General features: G+C 33.8%; 1 protein-coding gene across 1 annotated transcript in view; it reads left to right on the forward strand.

Moving 5' to 3' along the window:
- Positions 1-24171, forward strand: part of ST8SIA4 (ST8 alpha-N-acetyl-neuraminide alpha-2,8-sialyltransferase 4) — a 103717-nt gene extending 79546 nt beyond the window's left edge. The window contains 1 exon segment of the mRNA XM_033179027.1: positions 19224-24171. Coding sequence (XP_033034918.1) covers positions 19224-19506 — 283 coding nt within the window. The 3' untranslated portion in view covers positions 19507-24171.
- The last annotated feature ends 209 nt before the right edge of the window (positions 24172-24380 follow it).

The raw sequence follows: 24380 nt of genomic DNA on the forward strand, positions 1-24380 counted from the left end.
ATCAGACCCACTCATACAGGGGCATTTTAGCTCTATGCATTGGGCCTGATGGACAACATTTCAGTGGAGCAGAGACAGTGGAGAACGAAAGAAAAACTAATATCATGAAACAGGATGGAGATGAGAAAGTATGCTGAAGAAGAGTTGTGTCTCTGCATGAAAGAAAAACAATGGTTGTAATAATAATTCCATTTATTGAACGTTTATTTGATCATTGAATCATCAGAAGTAGGTTTTATAAGTCTTTTTTTAAGATGAAAAGAACTGTGCCTCCAAAAGAATTTTTAAAAATCTTGTTAAGAATCCAGATGAGAAGTTTTAGAACTGATAAATGTTTTATGTCTCAAGGTATAATTTTAGTATTTTTTATAGTTACATTTTGGAGATTGTCTTGCTGTGGCACCTGCAAGGCATTTTATACAGTCCTTTTGTGGTCTGGTAAACGGGTCCCTGGGCCTTAGTTATGGAATAGAGACTGTCAGTCATCCCGGGGTAAGGACTATGTTTTTTCTTGTCTGGGCTTGTTCGCGAGTCAAGTACCTGGAGAACAGTAGTTCCTCAAAATTAAGTGGTCAATGGAGAACAGAAGCAATAATGAAAAAAGAAATAATTCCAAAAGTTAATTTAGATAGATAAATATAATTATATAATGTAATTAATTACCTCTTGCAAACCAGTTATTTCAATTTCAATTAATATTTTTGAAGAGAGTTGTCACTGGATATTTATTGTAAGTCCTATATGTAGGTGTAATAGGATTTATTTTGAGAAGCTATAGGTCTAATTTTAAGAATGCATTGGTTATACTGTGCTTTACCAATTCTAAGTAAACATAATAAAACATAATATTTATATCTGAAGTCATATGCAAGTACAGTTACATAAATAGATATGATTACTGAATCTCCTATAGAAATTATTTGCTTGTATCCTTTAAAAATTAAGTTGAGTTGTACTTGCACATGTTTCTTGTGTATTTGTACATTTATGCACACACATACATACACAGACATAGACAAATATAATGCAACCATTAGAAAGAATATCTTTAAGTTATGCAATAATCAATTGCCATACCATTCTTGATGTGTCCTTGACTGCTTGCCTGAACTCATAAAGTTATTACAATGTATTACCACCCAGAAATATTATAAGACATAAAATAAGTCTGTCAAGGGTTTCTAGAGGTATTTTGAATTCAGAAGAATAAAATGTTTGATGTATACGGATATTTGCTGCATATGGCAGTTTCTAACTTAGAAATGGAGTGGGCTTTAAAAATTTGAAATCCAAATAAGAAACTATTGGGTGTTTTATTCAACAATAAATACTACAGTACTAATTATGTGCTAGGCATTACTTGAAGCACTTTACAAATTTTACTTTATTTGGTCTCCATAACAACTCTATAAGGTAAATATTATTCCCATTTTATTGACTATGAAATAAAGCACAATGAAGTCAAATAACTTATACAAGCTCACATAGTAAGTGGTAGCACTGGGCTTTGAAACTCATCAGTCTGGTTCCAGAGTCTGCACCTGTAATTATTGCACAGAATGTCTTGTAAATATTCCCTTTCACTTACTTGTCCCTTGTAACAGATCTTCAACAGTTTTATAAGTGATTCCTAAAGTCTTAGAGTGAGCCACATAAGTATTTTATCTTCAGTGTGGCACATTTGTGACCAAAGATTGCAAAAATAACATGACTATACTCTAAAAATGAAGCATAAATAATAATTAAAGACTTCTTATCTCTTTATATTGTTTAATTGTGCTTTGGAAAGATCGTTTTTCCTTACAGAAGAGTATGTTGCTAGGTAGAAATGTTGTAGTAATTCTAAAGGATCTGAACATGTTCGAGGATTTCAGAGATTATACACAACAAGTAATTTATTATGTCTACTTTCTCTTTAACTTATGACTTTCCTTTCCTCATTATAGATATATCACTGTCAATATCCTATTTTTTCAACCTTTACTTCATTACTCTAAAATAGAATTCAGACAAAGGAAAAAAGTTCAAGTAAATGAAAAGATTTATCAAAGCATTTAGGTAATAGTTGGGAGGAGTGACGGGAAAAAACAGATCAAAAAATATATAGGTGCTTGTATTTGAAAAAGGGTTGAGTTTAAATTTCTAAGCCATGAGAGACCAAAAGACAAAGAATCTTTAGTGATCAAACCAATAGATAATTATTTTGAAGGGAGAGAGAGTGCTGGGGAAGACTACATGGCTCACACAGTTCTGTAGGGGCTCACGGGGTGCTGTTCACTGGGATTCTCTTGGCAATTAGCCCAAGAGAGCAGAGCATGCCAGTGAGGTGAGAGCAAGCGTGAATACACACTGATGCTCCTATGCACAGAATATTCATAGTTTATAGGTAATTGCCTGCGTCAGAATTCATAGTTATTTCATAGTGAGTCATTTGACAAGGTTTTGTTCTTTTCCTGGCTGTAATAATTAAGCTAATGAAAATTCTTCTCAGTCTCAGACCTGCTAAGAAAATTTCCCAGGAATGTGGGCCATTGAAGAAAACGGAACTCTTCCCTTGCTTAATTAAGGAATAGTAGTTTACCTCTTTTGACTTGAACCAATGCTTGTTCAAGACTAAAGATCTTCCACATCCCACGCAATCTTCTGATCCTCTTCTAGAATTCTAAAACCTTTCTACCTAAATTTTCCAGAGGCAAAGTGCAGGTTTAGGCAAGGGAAGTAGCCCTAGAGATGACCCTATGGGGTCCACGAGTGAGGAATCTAGAGCAAAATCAACTTTTGGCCTGAGAGGAGACTTTTAGCAAAGATGTGATTAGAAATCTTAAATCCAACCTATGTTTCCATCTAACGGAAAAGCTTTTGATCCATAATGAGCCACTTTCAGGGATTTGCAAAGAGGTATTGCTTTTTGAGGTCTCAGAGAAGGAAACGTGGAGCTTGGAGCCTGCAAAAAGCACACTGACCCTAAGGAATACCGGAAAGTTGCTTTCTCAGGCTGCTGTGAGTGAATGTTTTGGAAAGCTCTTGACTGGCACAAAAGAGGAACTCTGAAAGGCTGACAGAAATGTTCCTCATTTCAGCACGTATCAATTTATTGCTCATCAGCTAATTAGGGTTTTACATGGTGGTTGGTTTATGTGGGCCCCAGTATGTAATGAACCCAAGAAGTGAAAACTCCCCCAGAACCCCAGGCTCTCCCAGGACAGGTAATTTACTTTTCCAGTGAATGGTAGTGGACTCATGTTTTGTAGTTGCAATCACAGGTTTGCTCTGATTAGTGAGATGTCCCAGAACTGTAAATTAGAGTGTTTTATTTTTACTTCAGTACATACATTCTGTATATGCATAGATAAATGGATACAGAGATAGATTTCAGTTCAAAATTTGAATTACTTAACCAGTGTTTATCAACAGTGTACAGTACTGATGTTGCACATGGCATCAGGGCAAAGTCCTACAATAAAACATAGGAAATCCATGATCTTAAAATGCACTTTGCCCTGTTCTTGTAGAGCTGCAGATCGTTGCTGTGAATGTCAATGCTCTTTAGGGAGGAACTAGAGTGACAAAGGTAAATCCTGGATTTCTTTGAGTTGCCTGTGGCCACACGTGCTGTTTGTCTCTGAAGTCAGGGAGGGCCTGATTAAATACAAGGCCCACCTACTGTGAAAAAACACTCTGCCATCCCAGCTGCCATTCAGAATGTGAAATCCAGGATATGACCTGTCAAGATGAGCCACTTCAGCATATTGTGGCAATGCAGCTGTCACTGAGATACATAAGTCTCCAGAGAAAAGCATTCAAACTGTTTCCATGGTGGAATGAATACAAATGCACAGCAGCTCTAGTCATATTTGAATGTGAGTTTTATCAGCAGGATGGTCCATAGTAAATATGCAGATGTATGCAAGTGACCCCAGTACCTCTTCTCATCTCTGATTGCTGAGCATTTTCTGAAGCCATATTCTCTTAGTTTATATCTGAGAGGGGCAGGGAACATTTGTAAGCCATACAGAGTTAAGATATCCAGTTGTTGTTCTTTTTCCTCAATGAAGACAAAATTGTTATAGATTATCCAAGCTACTTCAATGACTCATCTGAAAAAGAGATGTTTTTACAATGTAGATTTAAGTTATTTTATATTTATTTATTGATATTGAACTTATTCTCTTCAACATTCTGTCAAATGTATAGTGCTAGCAACACGTTTATAATATCACTTCAAAATTTCTAACTTGTACCATTAGTGTCAGGAGAAGCCCAGTAAATATAATTAGTTACTTTATAAGTGTTTTTCTAATGAGGAATTAACATATATCACCCCACAGTTGTGCCCAAATAGGTGGTAATAAAAACTTGGGGAGGAAATTTCCTCCCTATGAGATGTGTGTGTGTGTACATATATATATCTGAATAGCAGACTGAATATATATATTTACATGTGTGTTATATACATTTACAGATATGATTTGATGTATTAATGCATTATATATAATTGTTTGTATAAATATAATATACACATCTAACTATACATGTTATATAACTATTCTGAATAGGATACTCATGTGGATATTTACTTTATTTATTATAATTAAATGATATATTACCTAATGATACCCTGTAACAATTTGTTTCACTTGTTTTTTTCAGAAACTCTTGATTTTAATAATTCATTACTTTAACAAGTATATTCAAACTTGTTATGTGAAAATGTTAAGTATAGAAGAGTTTCTAGTTTATTTACGTGTAAATTTAGAACTTGCATATCCCAAAATACCCGAAAGCCGTAACTGGATTACAGCATAACCTTCAGACCTTCACATTGTCACTTCTTCATTGGACTGTGATTTTTTTTTTTTTTCCTTTGGCCCCAAGTGCCTATCATATTCCCCAGATGGCTTAGCCATCATCACTGGCAGATTATGAATAATGTTTTACATCGAACAGATGTAAGCAATTTGTAATTTTTCCCCTTTCTGAACCAGCTTTGTTTTGATGAATCAAGTGGAAATTGAAACTTAAGTAGAACTTCTGTTTGAAAAGGAGCAATGTTTTCCCACATTGGCGTATGTAGTCAGCTCTTAAATATAGACAAGAAACAACGAATAGGGGAACTGGCCAGGGTGTGTGGCAAAAAAAACTGGAAGATCATTACTTAGCATTGCTACATAGTTCCAATTTCTTTATTCTATAGAACCACATCATAAAAAAAAAAAAAATTAAGTTGCTCCAAACCAACCAAAAGTTCATCAGGTTACCTGTGTTTCTATCCAGTAAGAATATTCTTCAAAAGAACTGGAATTCTGGGAATACAGTAAGTGCTGGTGAAATGTTAAAAGAGAAAGAAATGAGCTATGCCCTTGACAAGGATGTGTTTGCTCTGCTGAATTTTATTTTATGTAATTATATAAATTATAATTATATTTTTTGACCCTAATATAAGCAAGTCAAATTAAGCATTACTGGCAATTCAGTGTTAGGTTAAGCTCTCTACAGGCTACAAATTAGGTGAATAATCTCTCTACAAGCTACAGGTTAGGTAAATAATGACAAAAATATCTACCTAAGACAGACCTTAATTATATGGCTAGAAAAGGTAAATTTATTTATGCATTGATATCCTATTCATAAATAATATATATTTTCCTTACAATAGCCAATGGCAAGACCTAAAATGCCACTTAATGTCCAGAGTTCAGTCATGGTCCTGTACTTTCAGAGCTTGTTTCTGACCTGATAATTCTTGCAGTAGAAAGAGCAATCATACTGAGTATCCTTCGCTTTCTTTAAAGTCTATGAGAACAATCTGATTGGCAGTTGGTCTGGAATAAATCTGAATTATTGAATACTTGCAAATTTGAAAACTTTATATGTTACAGACAGAATTTGATAACAAAAATGTGAACAATCCAAGACAGACACTAATGCGCTTCTTATTTCTGTGCTCATTACTTAATTTCAACATCACTGATATAGAAAGCTTGATGTTAATATATAAAATATAATTCAGTAGAATCATAGACCATCCTCAAAGTTTCTTTAACCCTTGCCTCCAAAATAAATAAATAAATAAATATGAAATCTCATGTCTACTTTAGTAATATTTGGAATTGCAAAATAAATTAAATAATATGATTTGAACCCAATCAAAACAACTGTATTTATTATACTTCTACTTATCTCCCACTCTAGGAATCTATATGTTTCTCTGACAGTGAATAATCACTGGTTCTAATAATCTGGTAAAATCTCTTATTTTTATTACTTTTCTTAGAGACAGAGTCTCATACTGTCACCCAGGCTGGAATGCAGTGGCATGATAATAACTCACCATAACCCCAATTTTCTGGGCCCAAGTTATCCTCCCACCTCTACCTCTCTAATAACTAAGACTTCAGGGGTATGCCACTACTGCTGGCTATGTTTCTTTTTTGTAAAGACAGGGTCTTTCTATGTTGCCCAGGCTGGCCTCACACCTTTGGCCTCCATGACCCTCCCACCTTGACCTTCTAAAGTGATGTGATTGCAGGCATGAGCCATTGTGCCTGGCCTAAAGATCTTATTTACTAAGTCTTTTGTGTAGGCAGCCATTGGAGGAACCCATTAGGTGTACTTTCTTATTTGGTTAAAGAAATGAATGGGATGACTTACCTTGCCCCCCTCCCCCCCTTTTTTTTTCCTTTTTAGATGCTGTAATTTAAAATTCCTTAGATCTATAACAGAGTTCCTTAGTTCCTGAGTTTGCTTTGATACACAATCGTTAGACCAAAAATAAAAAGGCTTTTTTTTTTTTTCATGTCTGTTCAAAATGTAGGATCCTCTGGATATCCCTTAAAGAGTTCCCATAAATTTTATGGATTTGTAGCCTTCTTCCAAAGAATGAATTAAGATAGCAGCTGAGATATCTCAGTTTTCTTTTAGTTAAGTAACCCCACTAGAGATTCAATGTGAGGTTTCTTAATTTTTTTTTTTTTTTTTTTGAGGCGGAGTCTCGCTCTGTCGCCCGGACTGGAGTGCAGTGGCCAGATCTCAGCTCACTGCAAGCTCCGCCTCCTGGGTTTACGCCATTCTCCTGCCTCAGCCTCCCTAGTAGCTGGGACTACAGGCGCCTGCCACCTCGCCCGGCTAGTTTTTGTATTTTTAGTAGAGACGGGGTTTCACCGTGTTAGCCAGGATGGTCTCGATCTCCTGACCTCGTGATCCGCCCGTCTCGGCCTCCCAAAGTGCTGGGATTACAGGCTTGAGCCACCGCGCCCGGCCTGGTTTCTTAATATTTTAAACTTAATCTTTCCCCAATATTTTAATGCAGTTTATACTCTAGTACTCTATACATTCTTTATGAACCTGTATATACCCTAGATTCTTCTCTTGCCTTCTGCACTCTATATGTATTACATGCATTCTAGCAGTTTATACATGAAATTTGAGTCATCATACAAAACAATATTATGTGAATGTACTGAAAGAGAAACAGATGGTCAAGAACACTGTATACTTCTTGGTAAACTAACTCCCACAGATTGCCTTTCTTCAGATTTTTTGCCCAAGTAGAACCAATCATCAATCAAACAAGTGATTTGAGAGGCTTTATTATGGAAATATTCCTCTTGAACAACAACAACAACAAAAAGCCATTTCAATCACATTTTCATTGTAAAGAAAGTTAAATATAACTTTCTTCAAGTTTATTGTTATAAAGTCTCAGTTAATTATCTCTATCAACTTATATTCTTATTCAAAGTGTCGGTAAAAAAACTTTGTGGCTCTCATTCTTGAATTTCTATTATACCAGTGTAACAGAAAGAAAACAAATTGTATGAATAAATGTTTGTCTTAGGCAGTGCCTCTAAATTTAAATGAATTTCATGATTGCTATATTGAGTTGAATTGCATAGTCCACATCCTAGACAGATATCACATGATCATTTTTCACTGCTTTCTAAAATTTATCAAGTCCAAAAAAAAGTAACTGTTGGAGTTTTTTGTTTCTTCATTTGTTTTGTTTTGTTTTACTGGATAATTTTCAAGTCCTGGTTGTATAATTCAGGCACTAATTTGTTAAATTATTTAAACGAAAATAAGAGTTAAATGAAACTGAACTTAAATTTGTTAGTTGACTGTTATATGAGCATGTATTACTGGAAAGGGGACCCCATCTAGACCCCAAGAGAGGGTTCTTGGATCTCACATAAGAAAGAATTCATGGCAAGTCTGTAAAGTTAAAGCAAGTTTATTAAGAAAGTAAAGCAATATAAGAATAGCTACTTCATAGACAGAGCAGCCCCAAGGGCTGCTGATTGCCCTTCTTTTTTATTTCTTGATTATATGCTAAATAAGGGGTGGATTATTCATATCTTCCCTTTTTAGACCATATGGGGTAACTTCCTGACATTGTCATGGCATTTGTAAACTGCCATGGCCTTTGTGGGAGTGTAGCAGTGAGAATGACCAGAGGTTTGGGTGTTTTTTTTTTTTTTGAGACGGAGTCTCCCTCTGTCGCCCGAGGCTGCACTACAGTGGCGCCATCTCGGCTCATTACAAGCTCGTCCTCCCGGGTTCACGCCATTCTCCCGCCTCAGCCTCCTGAGTAGCTGGGACTACAGGCACCCGCCACCACGCCCAGTTAATGTTTTGTATTTTTAATAGAGACGGGGTTTCACGTGTTAGCCAGGATGCTCTCGATTTCCTGACCTCGTAATATGACCGCCTCGGCCTCCCAAAGTGCTGGAATTACAGGTTTTGGTGGGTTTTACCTGGTTTCTTTACTGCAAACTGTTTTATCAGCAAGGGTTTTATGATCTGTGTCTTGTGTTGACTTTCTGTCTCATCCTGTGACTTAGAATGCCTAATCGTCTAGGAATGTAGCCCAGTAGGTCTCAGTCTTATTTCACCGAGCTCCTATTCAAGATGGAGTTGCTCTGGTTCTAACACTTGTACATAGGTAATATGACCCGACTTTGTTAATGTGATTGCTTCGACATAATATATTACATTTCATTTACATATTGATACGTAATTTACAGTGAACTATTATTTGTATGATATCATTCAATTCTTTCAGCATTCCTAAAGGGAAGAGGTTCTTGCCCAAATTTAGAGATCAGGAATCTGAAACACAGACATGACAAGGACTAGCCAAGGCTTAGAGCTTACACTCTGACGGCTGACTCCAATCTAAGTCCTAGGATTTTTCACTGTACCGAAGTTGTTCAATAGGAACATTAACATTATTTTAGAAACTTTCTCTATATTAATGTTCTTGATTTCTGCAATCATTTTATAAATGCAATTTATAAACTAAGTGATTCTGCCTAAAATGTGTTGAAGGTATCACCGTTGACTCAAACATAAAGTAAAGGGAGGAAAATTAACAAATGGTTTGAATAGATTGACATTTCACCAAATAGGGATTAACATGTGGACGGGAAAAACAATCCAGGTATTTATCGATATTTGACTAATGAAACATATTTCATAGCATCTTATAGCCCTTTAAAGTTTCAGGGCTAAAAGTTGAAAGTTTTTCTCTAATTTTGTGGAGCAGAATTAAAACAGTGGCTTTGTAATATAATTCAAAACCCAAAGTCTACCACCTTGACATTGTCTTAGCATTATTCCTTCATGGAGGCTTTCCTCAGCTGGGAAGTTCCCTTTCTTATACGCTCATGGAAAGCCCTTATTTGAGTGTTCAGTTTATGCCAGGGACAAGGTAATTATCTAAATGGGCAGCTCCTACAGTATCTGCCCTTTATGGCAGGAATAAAAATAAAGAATAAAGATTTATATTTGACTAACCTCCCCAAATGCTATTAGTTTGATACTTGCTGGGAATGTTTTTAGGAACCACTTCAAATTTGCTTATGGCTATCTTAATTCTATTCATTTGCTGAGATTTGAGAACTCTGATCTTTGACTGATGTTTAGTTAGTGTACTTTGATAGCAAGAATGTTACAGTATTCAATGGAATATAGATCACATTTATTGGTCCTTACTTTTCTTGAAATTGATTTTAGCACAACTATCGGAGAGGTTAATGTCACCTGACTTATTGATGTAAACTGAGCATATCCATTTGTAAACAGTCCAAATCAAGCTAAAATAAGATCATCAGATCATTAGAAGAGTTGTTTATGTTTTATTGTCATAGTAAAATTAACTTTTATTGGAAAACCAACCTCATATAAGCTGAGGATTATGGAAGTATATTCTCTAAGTGCCTCCTCGGACTCCATGTTAATGTAAAGAAAAAATGTGCATGGATAAACACCTAGATCATTATCGTCTGCCCTATCTAACCCGTTTTTACTGAGCTTTAGGATTACCTACACCACTACCACCCCTTGTATGTTAATGCTTTTTTTTTTTTTTGTAGGATTCCATGTCCTGTGATTAATTATTGCACTGTTTCCTTTCAATCTTACTAAGAAAAATGTACAGTTTCCATGGTTTTTGATTTTCAAACAGTAACCTGATCTCATAAGAGCACTTAAATGTTAACCTAATTTAACTCCTTCATCATGCTTCAGAAGACCGTCCCTTTTCTATTTTTCTAGTATTTCACTTTTTGTATGTCACCACTTCTTCATTGTGGAAGTTTAGGTTATGAGTTTCAGTTTTTTCTCAGAAGGATTAAAAGAGAAGGTCATTGAAATAGTAATGGATTTAAAGAAAAGGCCATTAACATCTGTGGTTTGACATCTGTTTCATATTTTACTCTACCTCCAATTTGCCAGCTCAAGATTTTAAACATTATCTTTGACAACTCCCAAAATATATTTTACTAAATGAAGTTATAATCCTTATCTTATATGATGGTTATTTTTAAAATTCTTCTTCACCAAAATCTAGCCCTCATATGATTAGTTGAATCATATATGTAGTTTGGGAGACATATATTTTAATTCCATTCAACAATCTGACATGGTAAAGTCTAGAGTATTCTCTATGGTTAATTTTGTTTAATTTTTCTCAATTTTCATCAGGATTCCATTTTCCTGTGACTTAATTCTCTTACATTAGCTTTAGCTTTTAAATTGTAATGGGTCATTTTATAACTTTCAGATAATCAAACAATATGAAAACATCATGTTTTATAAAACAAATACAATTTTATATGTCAATTAAAATGAATAAATAAATTTGAAAGAAGCACAATTATGAATTTGTTAGGAGAAAAGATTATATGACCCCTAATTACTAGTATTACAGAAATTATATTGTAAGTTTTTCAATAGGGATGATCTTATCAAATAGCTCCATAATGCGGTTAAAGAGAAATGCTGCATGCTATGTTAGATAAAGTAGGGGTAGTTAGTATCTGCCAGCAAGATGTAAAGGTTAGACTACTGCTATAGTTGAATGAGCTCTCTTGTTCCTTATTGTGAATTTCCTACTGCTTTTGACCATATCGAAGTGAAAGTTTTAGATATAGTGAAACCATATTAAGATCCTCATTTTGTTGGTGAGTAAACTGAGTCCAAATATGTTTAAATCATTTGAACAAGATCACATCATTAACAAAGGTACATCAAAGCCGGACTTCAGTTTTTCCAATACTTTCAAACCATTGAATATTGTAACTCAGGGATTAGCAAGTCATGAGAATGCTGTTTTATTAACACTACGATTCTCTAAAATGCCAGCAAGAATAAATTAAATAAGCATGCATTAAGTACCAACTGTGTATCAAGTATTGTGTTGAATATGAGTTTAAAATAAAAACATCATTTATCTCTTCTGTTTCTATTTTTATTAGATAATGTTAAACATTTATATTAATAGGTAATTAAGCTATCTTTACAAAGATAGCTTCCTTACTCCACTTTCTCTCTTAATAAATGGTTTACTCTATTTTCTCTCCTCACAAATGGAATAAACAACTGATACCTGGAAATATTTCTAAGTAACTTTTTAAATTGAATTTTCTTGGTCAAAACTCATGAAACTACAGGTCAGAAGGAATATTTTCTCTCTCTTCTGCAATCTGCAGCATGCTGGAGCTTGCTTGTAGTGGCTTGTAAGATCTCATTGCACCATCTCTTCCCAATTTAGTGTTCACTGATGTCAGGTTGGTAGCTTGAAATCAGCCATGATGGTAATATTTACACCACAGAAACTGACAAATGCTATATATCATTGAACTGTCTCCCGACACCCAGTGCCTGCTTTAAACATTCACCAACATACCAATGTACAGCTTGTTGGCTGAGCAAAAGTGGATAAGCTATTTTACTTATTGAGCCATAACTGCATCCTCTATGAAGTAGGGATGATAATATATTCTATTGCGTATATTGTAATATTTTATGAGGATCATGTGAAAGTGGTTTGAAACTATATGGAGTAAAATTACTAATATCACAATAATGGGAGTTGTGTATTCATTAAATATGAGACATTTGGCTGAACCAACATAATATAGGTAGATCTAGAATTTCTTAACATTGTATCCATACTTGATGTGACAATGTGCATAGACAGATAAAAAGAAGAGGGGTGAAATTCAGAGCTAAGGGCAAAGCCTTGTTTCTCTGATAGATGTCAGATAACATACATTGGTACTGAATAGAATTTAGTGATCATTGAGCATAAAGTAGTATCCCCATTCCTTTCCTCATGCCATGAGTCATTTATGCCTCTGATGAATTAAGCTTATAAAGTGTGATAAAGTATTCTCTGTATGTATACTATGAAGAGCTTCTGTAGAAAATATTTTCTACTTTCTCTTTCTCAGCTACTTGACACAGAGCTCTGAATACAAAGGGCACATAGAAAAAAATATTAACAATTGACCTCTTAAAGCTACAGACTTCTGCTTTCATTTTAATGATACTTCAAAATACCTTCAGAAGCATCATAAAACTCTGCAAGGAAATTCTTACCCTTTGGCACAATGTCATTGCCTTTGTCATTTGCAATGTGGTTAAGTAAAATATATCGTGAAAGTACAAAATTGTCTTCTGACTTCAAGCACTTTTGAGAGTACATGGGAAAAGTGGGTCCTTTATACTAGTCCTCTTTTATTTACCTTTGAAAAAAATTTCCAAAAAGCTTCATACATACAAAAAAATCACTATTGATACTGGCCTGTTAATCACCATAACACCATACAGATCATTATTTACTTTTTCCACCAATTAACTCCATGTTGGAAAGGATCCTAAGAACTTGCTATTCCAAGCTGAATGCTCTTAAGTAGCTAAAGAAAACAATTTTTTAAAGTTAAAATTAAAATAGTTATAGCCAGGTATATGTGAGCTTAAATCTTGGTCCTGTCACCTACAATTTCTGTGACTTTAAACTGATTATTTAGCCTTTCTTTCCCGTCACCACCAAACCTCAGTGTCCTCATATATGACATAACATCTACTCACAGGTTTTTGGCAAGGATTAAATGAAAAAGGACCATATATAAAGCTCTTTACACTGTTTCTGGTCCATTATATACTCTCAATAAATTATTCTTATTGCTACCTCTTAACAATTGCTTATCTTTTTACCCCTAGGTGTACACTTAGCTTGCCAAATGATGTTAAATATGTCTGTCTGTCCCTTTATTTACACACATTAGAACAAGATCTAAGATCTATCACTTATTGTCTGTCTGGCATACTATAAGGATTACTTCATGGCAGAGTGAATTATTTTCAGCAAGTTCAGTGCTGGAAGTTCTACTTTTATTTAAAGAATTTACTATCAACCCTGCTTTATCTGACAGCACAAGCCATTTCATAATCTTAAAAAGTATCATGAACTGTGCCAAAATAATTTCAAAACAAAATTAACCTGCTTGTGCTTTACATAATATACTGCAGACTAGAATACAATGAAAGGACTATTTTAACAGTAGGGAAGAAAACAGCAGATATTCCTTTTCAATATGTCCAGGATGACTGCTTTAAGTTCCATGTTATAGAGTTGACACACATATACTCCTCATAAGAATGAATGGACATATTGACAAATGTGAATGACGGAATCTCAAAAAAACATACATTTATTTATTGTTCCATGCATGATTTTTGATGGGAAAAAATAATATCATCATAAATGGTCTCTGTTAGCTTTCTGATGTGACTCTAGAGTTGAGAATGTGCAGATATGTCCTGCAAAGATTACTAATAGAAAGCCAATTATTTGGCCAGGCAGGGTGGCTCATGCCTGTAATCCCAGCACTTTGGGATGCTGAGGCAGGCGGATCATGAGATCAGGAATTTGAGACCAGCCTGGCTAACATGATGAAACCCAGTCTCTACTAAAAATACAGAAAAAAAAAAAAATTAGCTGGGTGTAGCAGTGGGTGTCTGTAATCCCAGTTACTTGGGAGACTAAGGCAGGAGAATCCTTTGAACACGGGAGGCGGAGATTGCAGTGAGCCAAGATCGCACCATTGCACTCCAGCCTGGGTGACAGAGCGAGATTCTGTCTCCAAAAAAAAAAAGCCAATTATTTTATAATATCTCAAATTACTGTAGACTAGAAGAACCAAAAACCATTTTTTTAACCCATGATATAGTCTTCCAGTGGAATCAAGCACACATCTCAGTTATTGGAAGATAAATATGAGAGGAGAAATAGAGGAGCTCCTGAATTAAGAATATAAAGGTATATTTTGTTATACACTTCATCTCACATTCCACATAGAAGAATTTCTGGGCTCATTAATGGAAACTTTGTTTATAATATAACATTAAATTACAACTGTTGGCACAGTGAAATTCCATCCTTGATATTCAAATTCTTCTAGAAATTGTCACATTTGATTTTTGGAGGAAGACTAACATTTTAAGAGGAAAAAAACTATCATTATTAGGTTGGTATAAAATTAATTGCAGTTTTTACCATTACTTTCAATAGCAAAAACCACAATTACTTTTGCACCAATGCTATACTTCTAAACATCTAGACTTCTTTATTTAAATATAAACACAAACTAATTTTCCTTGTTTGTCAATATATTGAATATGAGCTCTCCTTAGTATCAATGTTTGTTAATTATAACATTGTTGTTCTAGAACTGTGGTTGCTAGAAATAATCAGGTATTTTGACTCCTCAGGTGATTATCATCTGCTATTATTATGAGATACAATCTAAAATATTACTGGATTTAAAATCAGTAAGCGTTTATTAGGTACCTTCTTTTCTCCGCAATGTACTACAACCTGAAGGAAGGAAAGGGAACAAAATTGTGAGGAGAAAGGAGACAAGGAATAAGAGTGTTTCACACAATTTCATGGAGAGAGAAGATTTGAAACTGCAATCGAATTTTATAGAGGAAACCCTAAAGCCATAGAATTAAATGTTTGTTTCACAATTAAGGAAATATGTCCATTGAGGTTAAATGACGTGACCACAATTGTCCAGCCAATAAGTAGTCACAGAAGTTTCCAAGAGAGAAGTGGGATTTGTGAGTGGGACTGAAGAATGATTGTTTTGGGATATGTTGAGAGCCAAGTAGTATTACTTATTGTATGTCAAGCTTTATGTTCTTTTACCTTTACTGTCTCTTTTATAGCATCACAACCTTTTATGTTAAATATTGTTAACTGGGCTCCAACGAAGGGAAGCAGCTTTCTCAAGTACTTATAAACATATCACAGATTCAAAGCTGCATCTACTGACTATAAATATAGCCTTCTATAGCACACTGATTTGGTTGGTAGAGACATTACAAATTTTGAGTGTCTTTGACGTAAGAAATGGAACTACCATATTGGAGCAAGAGTATATAAGACACCTCACTTAGCCAAAACAGAGCTTTCATGCTCTGTTTTGTATGTGAGAGAGTAGTGAGATCTACAGAGGCTACCAAATTTATTAAAAAGTTATAAATGTTCTATTTACACATAAAGTCCAGAGTGAATGTTTCATACAACAGAAGAAAGTATAATCATAAAACAAAAGGGAAGGAAAGAAAGAAGAAAAGAGGGAAGGAAGGAAAGAAGGAAGAAAGGAAGAATGAAAGGAAATTAATAATATTAAAAATAAAACAAAGCCTCTCTGATGAAAAATAATTTGTGTGTGTCTATGTATGAATGTAACATATATTAAGATCCAAATCAACCAGAGAAGCAAAAGAATGTCGCATATTATAGCAGTAATTATCTTTATGTGTATGGATTATAGGTAATATTTTTCTTACTCAGATTTTTTTTTCCTTCAAATTTTCTATGAGGAGCTTACATTGATTTGGTAACACACAAAAAACATCAATTTACATAGAAAGAAATACGTGTATGCAAATTAAATTATTGGTTGAATTTAAAATTTTGCTAAATTTTAAACTATAACATGTATATTTGGGATAAAAATTAGAACATGTTATATTGAAACAGTGTGACTATTCCATTATTTTATAATGCATTATTTTCAATTGATTATTTTTCCTAATGAGGATGAAACACAAGTTAATATTCTATCTCTTTTTGATAGACTCCATAAGAATTTGCAGTTTTCAAATATCAAATTGTATATAGGTGGATACATTCAGGTATGGATTTCAAAATTGTAGTCTGGGCTCTAGCTTTTAATGCTGATAATTGTTATCTAACCAAATATGCTAACAGAATTTAAAAGAATATCTATTTTTGTTCTTTTCACAGTGGAATTTGTTACTGGTTTAATACTGAATTGCAATAATTTAGATTGGCCTACATAATTTCAAACACAACATTAGGTTGATAATAAACACAAAATATAGTCTTATTGACTGTATTTGATCAGTTCTGTGTTTTTAAATTTTTAGAAAGTTATTACTTATTGCCTGACTTAAGGTATTTTTCAACTTATCTGTTACATATTGATGTCATTTATTAAGGTGTATTTTTCTGTGACACTTTTTAGAAATCAATAGGGTAATTGGCATTTATTTTATGTTGTTTCTTCAAAAATGTCCTGAAATATTGATGGTATATTTTTCTTTGAGATTATTCAAATTGTTGCAAACGAAATATCGCAAAGTTTATTTTTCTGTTAGCATTTTTAAAACTAAATTAATTCAGTATTTTAACTGCATAGATTAATTTATCTAGAACAAGACCACAGAAAGTTTTTAAAGCCACTCTACCCATTATTTTCAAATAAGATGCTTCACAATCACAGTTTCATTTTCAAGACACTTCAGTGATATTCTATTTGTGGTATCTCATAAGATGCCCTGAATCAAAAAAGGTTGAGTGATTGCTCATCTCTGACACCATTTGAAAGAAAATAATTTTGTCTTCAGCATTTCTAACATTGTAGTTACTTATTTGTATTGCGTGTAGAAATTGCTTTGGCATTTGTCAATGAGCAACCATAGTTACATGAACCTTGAGGAAATCTCTCCAGAATTAGGAAATGGAAAGCATTCATTGATAGTAAGAAGTTTGGAGTTTCATACAAGTAATATAGCAGCATTTTTCTCACTTTAGAAATAATTCACCATGAACCTCATACTGCCAAATTATTGCTAATCATTGACTTTGCCTAATGGAAATACTCTTTTCTTTTTGGCTGAATTTGAATTTGCTTGGCTTACTTTAAAAATTTATAAACAGATAGATTTTTTTTAACTAACCAACTCCATCACCTAACCTCTGTAAACATACACGTTCACAATACTTTCACATAAGATCACATTCACAATACTTTCCTATGATCATTATTTCGTGTTAAAAAAACACTTGTTTTCTCCGAGTCCAGTAAGCTTCAGGCCGTATCATAGTTGCTTCAAAGTCTTCAAAGAAGTTTGACTATGCTCCTTGCATAGAGTCACTCTCTGTGGTTTCTTCATTATGTTAATAGTGTACAAGTTATGGTTTTGCTCATTAAGTTACTCTGAGTTATGAGAAAATTCCTAGATGTTCTTCTCTGAAAATTTCTTATAAAATCTTCTTTACTGATTACAGACATTCTCAAAACAATTGTGATAATAAATGGCTCAAAACACATTTCATACAGCTCAAAATATTTAGCCCACGGCCTTCAGTAAATGAGAAAAATCGAATATGTGTAAGGCCATTCCTGATTCAGAGAAGGGAGAAAATGAAAACCAAAATACAGAATTATTATGGCGAGGTATATTTTCCCTGTTTTGGATGTTTCCAGTGAAGTTTGAAAGTATAAATTTATTTAAGGAAATGAAGTAACATATCACTTTAAGTTTTTTTCATACTCAGTACTCTAGATATATTTTATCTCCCCTGGAAAGCTCTATAAAAGTTTTAGAGAAAAAGAAAATAATACGTGAAATCTAAAGCAAGTTTATTAAATACAGCAACAAACAGGATCTAACATATTTCCCTTACATCTGGATGGCAGAGTACATATCTCTCCAGATAGAAGACAAGAGCAAAAACAAAATAATTTTTAAACTTATTAAGTTTTTGTGTTTATAATTGGACAACTTTGAAAGTAAGAGAAAAATCTACACTCAGCTGTTTTCAAAAAACATCATTGTCCTTAAGGAAATGAGTATGCCAAGAAATATTGGAAGTCTCCTTTCTTCCAGAGATGTGAGTTTTGGTGCTTTTCACACGAATGTTTGACAGCAATTATGGATTTGAACATTTTGAAGTACTTTATTACCTGTAAAGTACTTATCAGCATCGAAATATATTTTATCTATTTAACAAAATGTTGAATTGTGTATGTGGAAAACTATCAATTATTCTACAACCTTTTTTATTTATGAGTGGAAGTAAGGCTTCTAATTTGCTTCAGTAAATTGTGACTTGGAAAATTAGAGCTGAATAAATCAGTTGATATAACATAGATAAAGCATTTATTTCTTTGGAATTTTAATTGCAATATCATACATTTTGAAAATCTATAGGCATAGTTTCAAACTATTTTTTTCTAGGAAGATTATTTAATCTCTACCCAATTACCACGACTCCTGCAGTCATATTTAGTCCCTTTTGAGAAGATTTTACTCTGCATATTATATAAATGTTTGATATTGATTCATTTCAAAGGTGAGGTTCTAGAGTAATATTCACCTACATTCCAGGTCCCCTGGGTATTTATATGACCTCAAGAATAAGAAAGAAAATAAAGGTTAAAGAAAAAATAAAATAAAAGTATCAAATTTTCTAAATGTTTAGAAATATTTCTTCAGTAATTCTTTAAAATATTATTCATAAAGATACCTTTTAAGTTTTCTGCATTGTATGCTTGCTGTAGGATATGCTCTGTTTCTCTAAATTCTTCTCTTCTTGATTTTGTTTTTTGTTTTTCCAGTTACTGGCTGACCAACAAAGTTCCTATCAAAAGACCCAGCACAGGTCTCCTCATGTATACACTTGCCACAAGATTCTGTGATGAAATTCACCTGTATGGATTCTGGCCATTCCCTAAGGATTTAAATGGAAAAGCGGTCAAATATCATTATTATGATGACTTAAAATATAGGTACTTTTCCAATGCAAGCCCTCACAGAATGCCATTGGAATTCAAAACATTAAATGTGCTACATAATAGAGGAGCTCTAAAACTGACAACAGGAAAGTGTGTAAAGCAATAAAGCACATTTTGAAACAAACAATATGCACTTCTTTTCTGAAGATGCTTCCGGAGATTTGAAAATAGGATCCAAAACACGGCTGGGTTTCAGCATCCACCAATTAACTGAAAGGTGAATAGAGGACGTTCATGAGAAATCGACTACCAGCTGATGAAATACCTGCAAAGTGCTCTAAAAATTAAATATTTTGACTTCAAGGGTCCTAGTAAGTGCCACTTCCACTAAGAATACAGTTTGAATGTATAATCAGTAGTGTTTACAAGATCCAACAGTGCACTCATCATTAGTTAATAAAGCAAATATGTTTATCACTGTCAGGCTGCCCACAGCAACGCCAAGCACATTAGAAGAGGAACCCCAGGAACATAACTCAGACCTTGGGAAATTAAACCATCCTTATCAGCAGAAACCAAGATGGAAGCAGTTTGAGCAATGAAATCCATAAGATTAAACAACTCAAGTAAATGCCTTCAGTCAGGACTCTGAGTCTGATCATGAATTTTATGTTTTAACTTATGTTTTTGTTTGTCTTCTGGAATCTCTTTTGTTTTGGGTATTGGGGTGCTTAGAAATCCTTTCTGAGATACATATGAATGAGGAAAGAAACTTTAAGTAATTATTTTTAAAGTTCTTATACTTTTTAAAAGCTATCACACAAACTTTTTTTTTTTTTTTTTTTTTTTTTTTGAGATGGAGTCTGGCTCTGTCGCCCAGGCTGGAGTGCAGTGGTGTGATCTCAGCTCACTGCAAGCTCCGCCTCCCGAGTTCACGCCATTCTCTGACCTCAGCCTCCTGAGTAGCTGGGACTACAGGCGCCTGCCACCACGCCCGGCTAATTTTTTGTATTTTTAGTAGAGACGGGGTTTCACTATGTTAGCCAGGATTGTCTCTAGATCTCCTGACCTCGTGATCTGCCCACCTCGGCTTTCCAAAGTGCTGGGATTACAGGCGTGAGCCACTGCACCCGGCCGACTTTCTAAAAAGTTTTATTTTGCACAACTCTAAACCTCCATATTATTTTCCAATGGTGTAGAAGGTACCAGCTAAAGTGAACCACTATGTAATATTAGGCCATTCTAAAGGAAAGATGTTCCATGTCATCAGAGATGGTAAAATAGGCCGAATAAAAAAAAAAGAAAGAAAAAAAGATCTTTGGTACCAAAGATTACGCTTGCGTTTCTACACAGCAAACCATTTTTCTTTCATGAAAATAATATATTATTAACATGAATATATTATTTTGCTATTAATGTGAAAGTTGTCTCTAAATATTTTTAAATTTCCAAACTCATGCTTTATTTTCATTTGAAATGTTTTTCACATCTTTTGCATTACGTAATAATTTTGTGGAAGCATTTTGCCCTTTAGAATAAACATTAGATTGATATAGCTGAAATGTGACGTCCAGTTCTTTGATATTCCCCTTGTTATTCAAATAGAAATATGGAAATGCTTCATATATTACTGTTAAATTTCTTAGTGCAGAAATAACATTATTAATAGAGTATTGTTTTCAAAGCAGAGATGATTAATTTCAAGAGGTTTAACAATGAAATTGTGTGTCAATATTTGGCATTTAAAATGAATTTAATTGACCAAAATTTTCTGTAGTTAAATTTAGTCACAATATCACATGTGTTCTTCAAGAAACACATGAAATTATTAATAAAGTAATATAAAAAATTTTAATGTATAACAGAATTGACCAGTAGGCCAGTTTTCTAGTAACTTACGATAGTGGAGTGTTTCTTTAGAAAGCAGAAGCACTGCATTCTCACTTCTACTTTGATTTCTTATTTCTTGGGGAGGCAATTTGAGGAAAGAAGAAATGCACGGGGAATATATATGTTTTGTTTCTTAGGGAAAACAGTCTGAGAAATGAATAAAAAACATGAAGTGTGTGTGTGTGTTACCATGGAAAAGGATATTCACAGTAGTACAGTTCTCAATATTTTTAATGAGATGTCATCTTTTAAAAATATAGTAAAACCTTGGGATATAGAATGTTACATCTTTTGAGAATGTATGTGTCTCTAAGTAAGTGAAATCTAATGCATATAGGAGACTGATAACTAAAAATGAATGGAACATTAATGTACTTTTATAATTAAGCCTCTTATCTATTGGAAATTATAAGAGAATAGATACATGTTTTGAATGTAAAGTTGAAAAGTCTGGTTTACTTAACAAATTGAAAGTGATTTATAAAATCTAAATTTGGACTACTTGCAAATGATAAGCTGTTCAAGTAGCCTTTAATTTAAATTCAACAGAAATCTAGAAGTCACAAGCAAATATCTTATAGGTAAAATCCATCTGGGCACTTAAAATATGTCTTAAAAAAGCAGCAGCAAGGTACCTTGCCATTTTTAGCATATTTTCTTTCTTTCTTTCTTTCTTTCTTTTTTTTTCTTTCTGGAAATGGAGTCTCACTCTGTCACACAGGCTGGAGTGCAGTGATACCATCTCAGCTCACTGCAGTGTACACCTCCCAGGTTCAAGTGATTCTCGTGCCTCAGCCTCCTGAGTAGCTGGGATTACAGGCGCACATAACCACACTTGGCTAATTTTGTATAGTAGAGATGAAGTTTCACCATGTTGGCCAGGCTGATCTTGAACTCCTGACTGCAAGTGATCCACCCACCTCAGCCTCCCAAAGTGCTGGGATTACAGGTGTGAGCCACCGCAGTCAGACCATTTTTAGTATATTTTCAACAAATGCATTTAAACAATGTTAAGGCCACAGCATACATATCTCAGCCATTAATTGTTCTGTGCATTGATGTTTATCTCATAGATGTATTGAGTAGTGCCTTTTTAGCTTTTTCACATTGCTTTGTCACTGTATCCTTTGTGTTCCCTAAATACATTGCCCACTTCCAAAAATATTCAGCATGAAAAAAAGGGCTTCAGTATCAACTGAGACTACTTTTGTTCATCTCAGGGAACTTTCAATAGTCAAGAATGAATTCAGTTAAAGGTATTTAGGGTTCAAAGAAGACAAACCGTACAAGTCCATTTCATTCCTTGTTGTATACCTTTCCATCTGCCCTCCCGCTTTCACTGTCTACTGTGGCCTTTTTATAGGAACAGAGCAAGATCAATGAAGGCTAATGGCAAGAATAAGAAAAAGAGTTGAGATTTAACCAATAGCAGAGCATAAAGGATCATAACCAAATCAAATTATAAAAGCATACTTGAAATAAGTGGAGGTTTTTTATTTTGAAAATATCATATATTCACAATTTTAATATTTTAATTTATTTTTTACTATTTAACCCTGTACCTGGCAATGCTCAGGCAGCTGATTGTGAAATACTCCTGTCCTTTACAGAACATGGTTGTTATTGTGCTGTTGACGTGAATAGACCATGGAAACATTTTCATCATTGTCACTCAGCCTGTGCTGTAATTAATGTTAAGTTGCTGAAATAAAAAGTGAGCAAGTAATAGATTTTCTGGGCAAATCTAATGATTCAGCCCACAGGACTGATAAAACTACTGCGGAAGTTTTTCTATCTGAAAGAAGGTGCTGGGCATTCAAATGTCTTCATGTATTGTATACCATATGAATTGTATATCAATTACTAATGGTAATTTCTACATATATGCTTACAAAAGCAATTTATTTAAGTAATGCTAGGGGTAGTGTACATACCAATTAGTTATTCAGCTACTATACAGAAAAAGGATGAACAAATTAATTTATTTCTAATTGAGTCAGTTAGACATAATGCATATAACGTGATACTTGGTTCATAAAAGAGTTGTTTTCATGTGGTTTTTGTAGGGAGTATATGTAATTGTGGAAGGGGTATGGGAAGAGTTGTGTATAGTTAGTTGTTATCTCTACAAGTTTGAAAGTTTTCCCATCAAACATTATCAATATCCCAACGTTTTAAAAATTGAGTGAGGGTTATTATTTGTATTTGATGAAAGAAAATCCAAATGAAACCCACCTAGAAATAGATATTTTATTATATATGTGCTATAGATATACCTATATAGTACAAATAGACATGTGTGATACATATATACAATGTTATATATGTGTATATGTGTTTATACACACTGAGTCTGTAATATGTACACACTAGATTTGTGTTATGCTAACATCTTCAGGGTCTGCACTGTGAACTACCCTGGAGATAAGTAAGGCCACTTTAGAATAAAGAAGTTCTTTTGAGACTTCAGTTACTAACCTGCTTTAAGAGGTATCTACTTTATAACTGAATTCTATGTCGTTCATATGTAGAGTTACAGTAAGAGTCTAGTATGTCCAAATCTTAAAAATAATAAGAAAGAAGAAAAGTAAAGCCTTCAAGCTAGCCATGTATTCAAATTACAGTTTTCAGATTGTGGCTCTAGGCCTTGTGATTTTCATTTAAGTAGCACCTTTTAATAAAAAACATTTCTTTGTGTAGGCAAAAGCACAAGTGTTTGAAATGTAAATAGCAGGAACAAAAAGAGTTTACAGAGATAGCATTGCTGCACACAATAATTGCTACTGAGTATTTCTTATAGAATTTGTGGAATTGAAAGATGAGGTTTATTCTGTCAAGTTCATTCTGTTCAACATTGTTTTCTTATTGTTTGTGTGTAGCAACCGGGTATTATTGTTTTATCATTTGTAAAATTGTAAAATAAATTAAATCCCTTTTTTTCTCTGCTTCTCTTATCTCATATATCCAAGCCCTTGGTTATACTTTGTACGTTAATGTTAAGTGATCACTTTTAACAAGCTTTGGTTAGTGCTTTGGTTTTCCACTCCCCTTAGCCCTAGTGGTTGGCAATTAGGCAAACTATTTATTTTTAAGTGTATACATGGGAATATGAGCAATGTCAAAAACTCCATGACTATTAGGAAATCTTTA

This window comes from Trachypithecus francoisi, unplaced genomic scaffold (genome assembly GCF_009764315.1).
Source record: "Trachypithecus francoisi isolate TF-2019V2 unplaced genomic scaffold, Tfra_2.0 Lachesis_group2, whole genome shotgun sequence".
NCBI lineage: Eukaryota > Metazoa > Chordata > Mammalia > Primates > Cercopithecidae > Trachypithecus > Trachypithecus francoisi.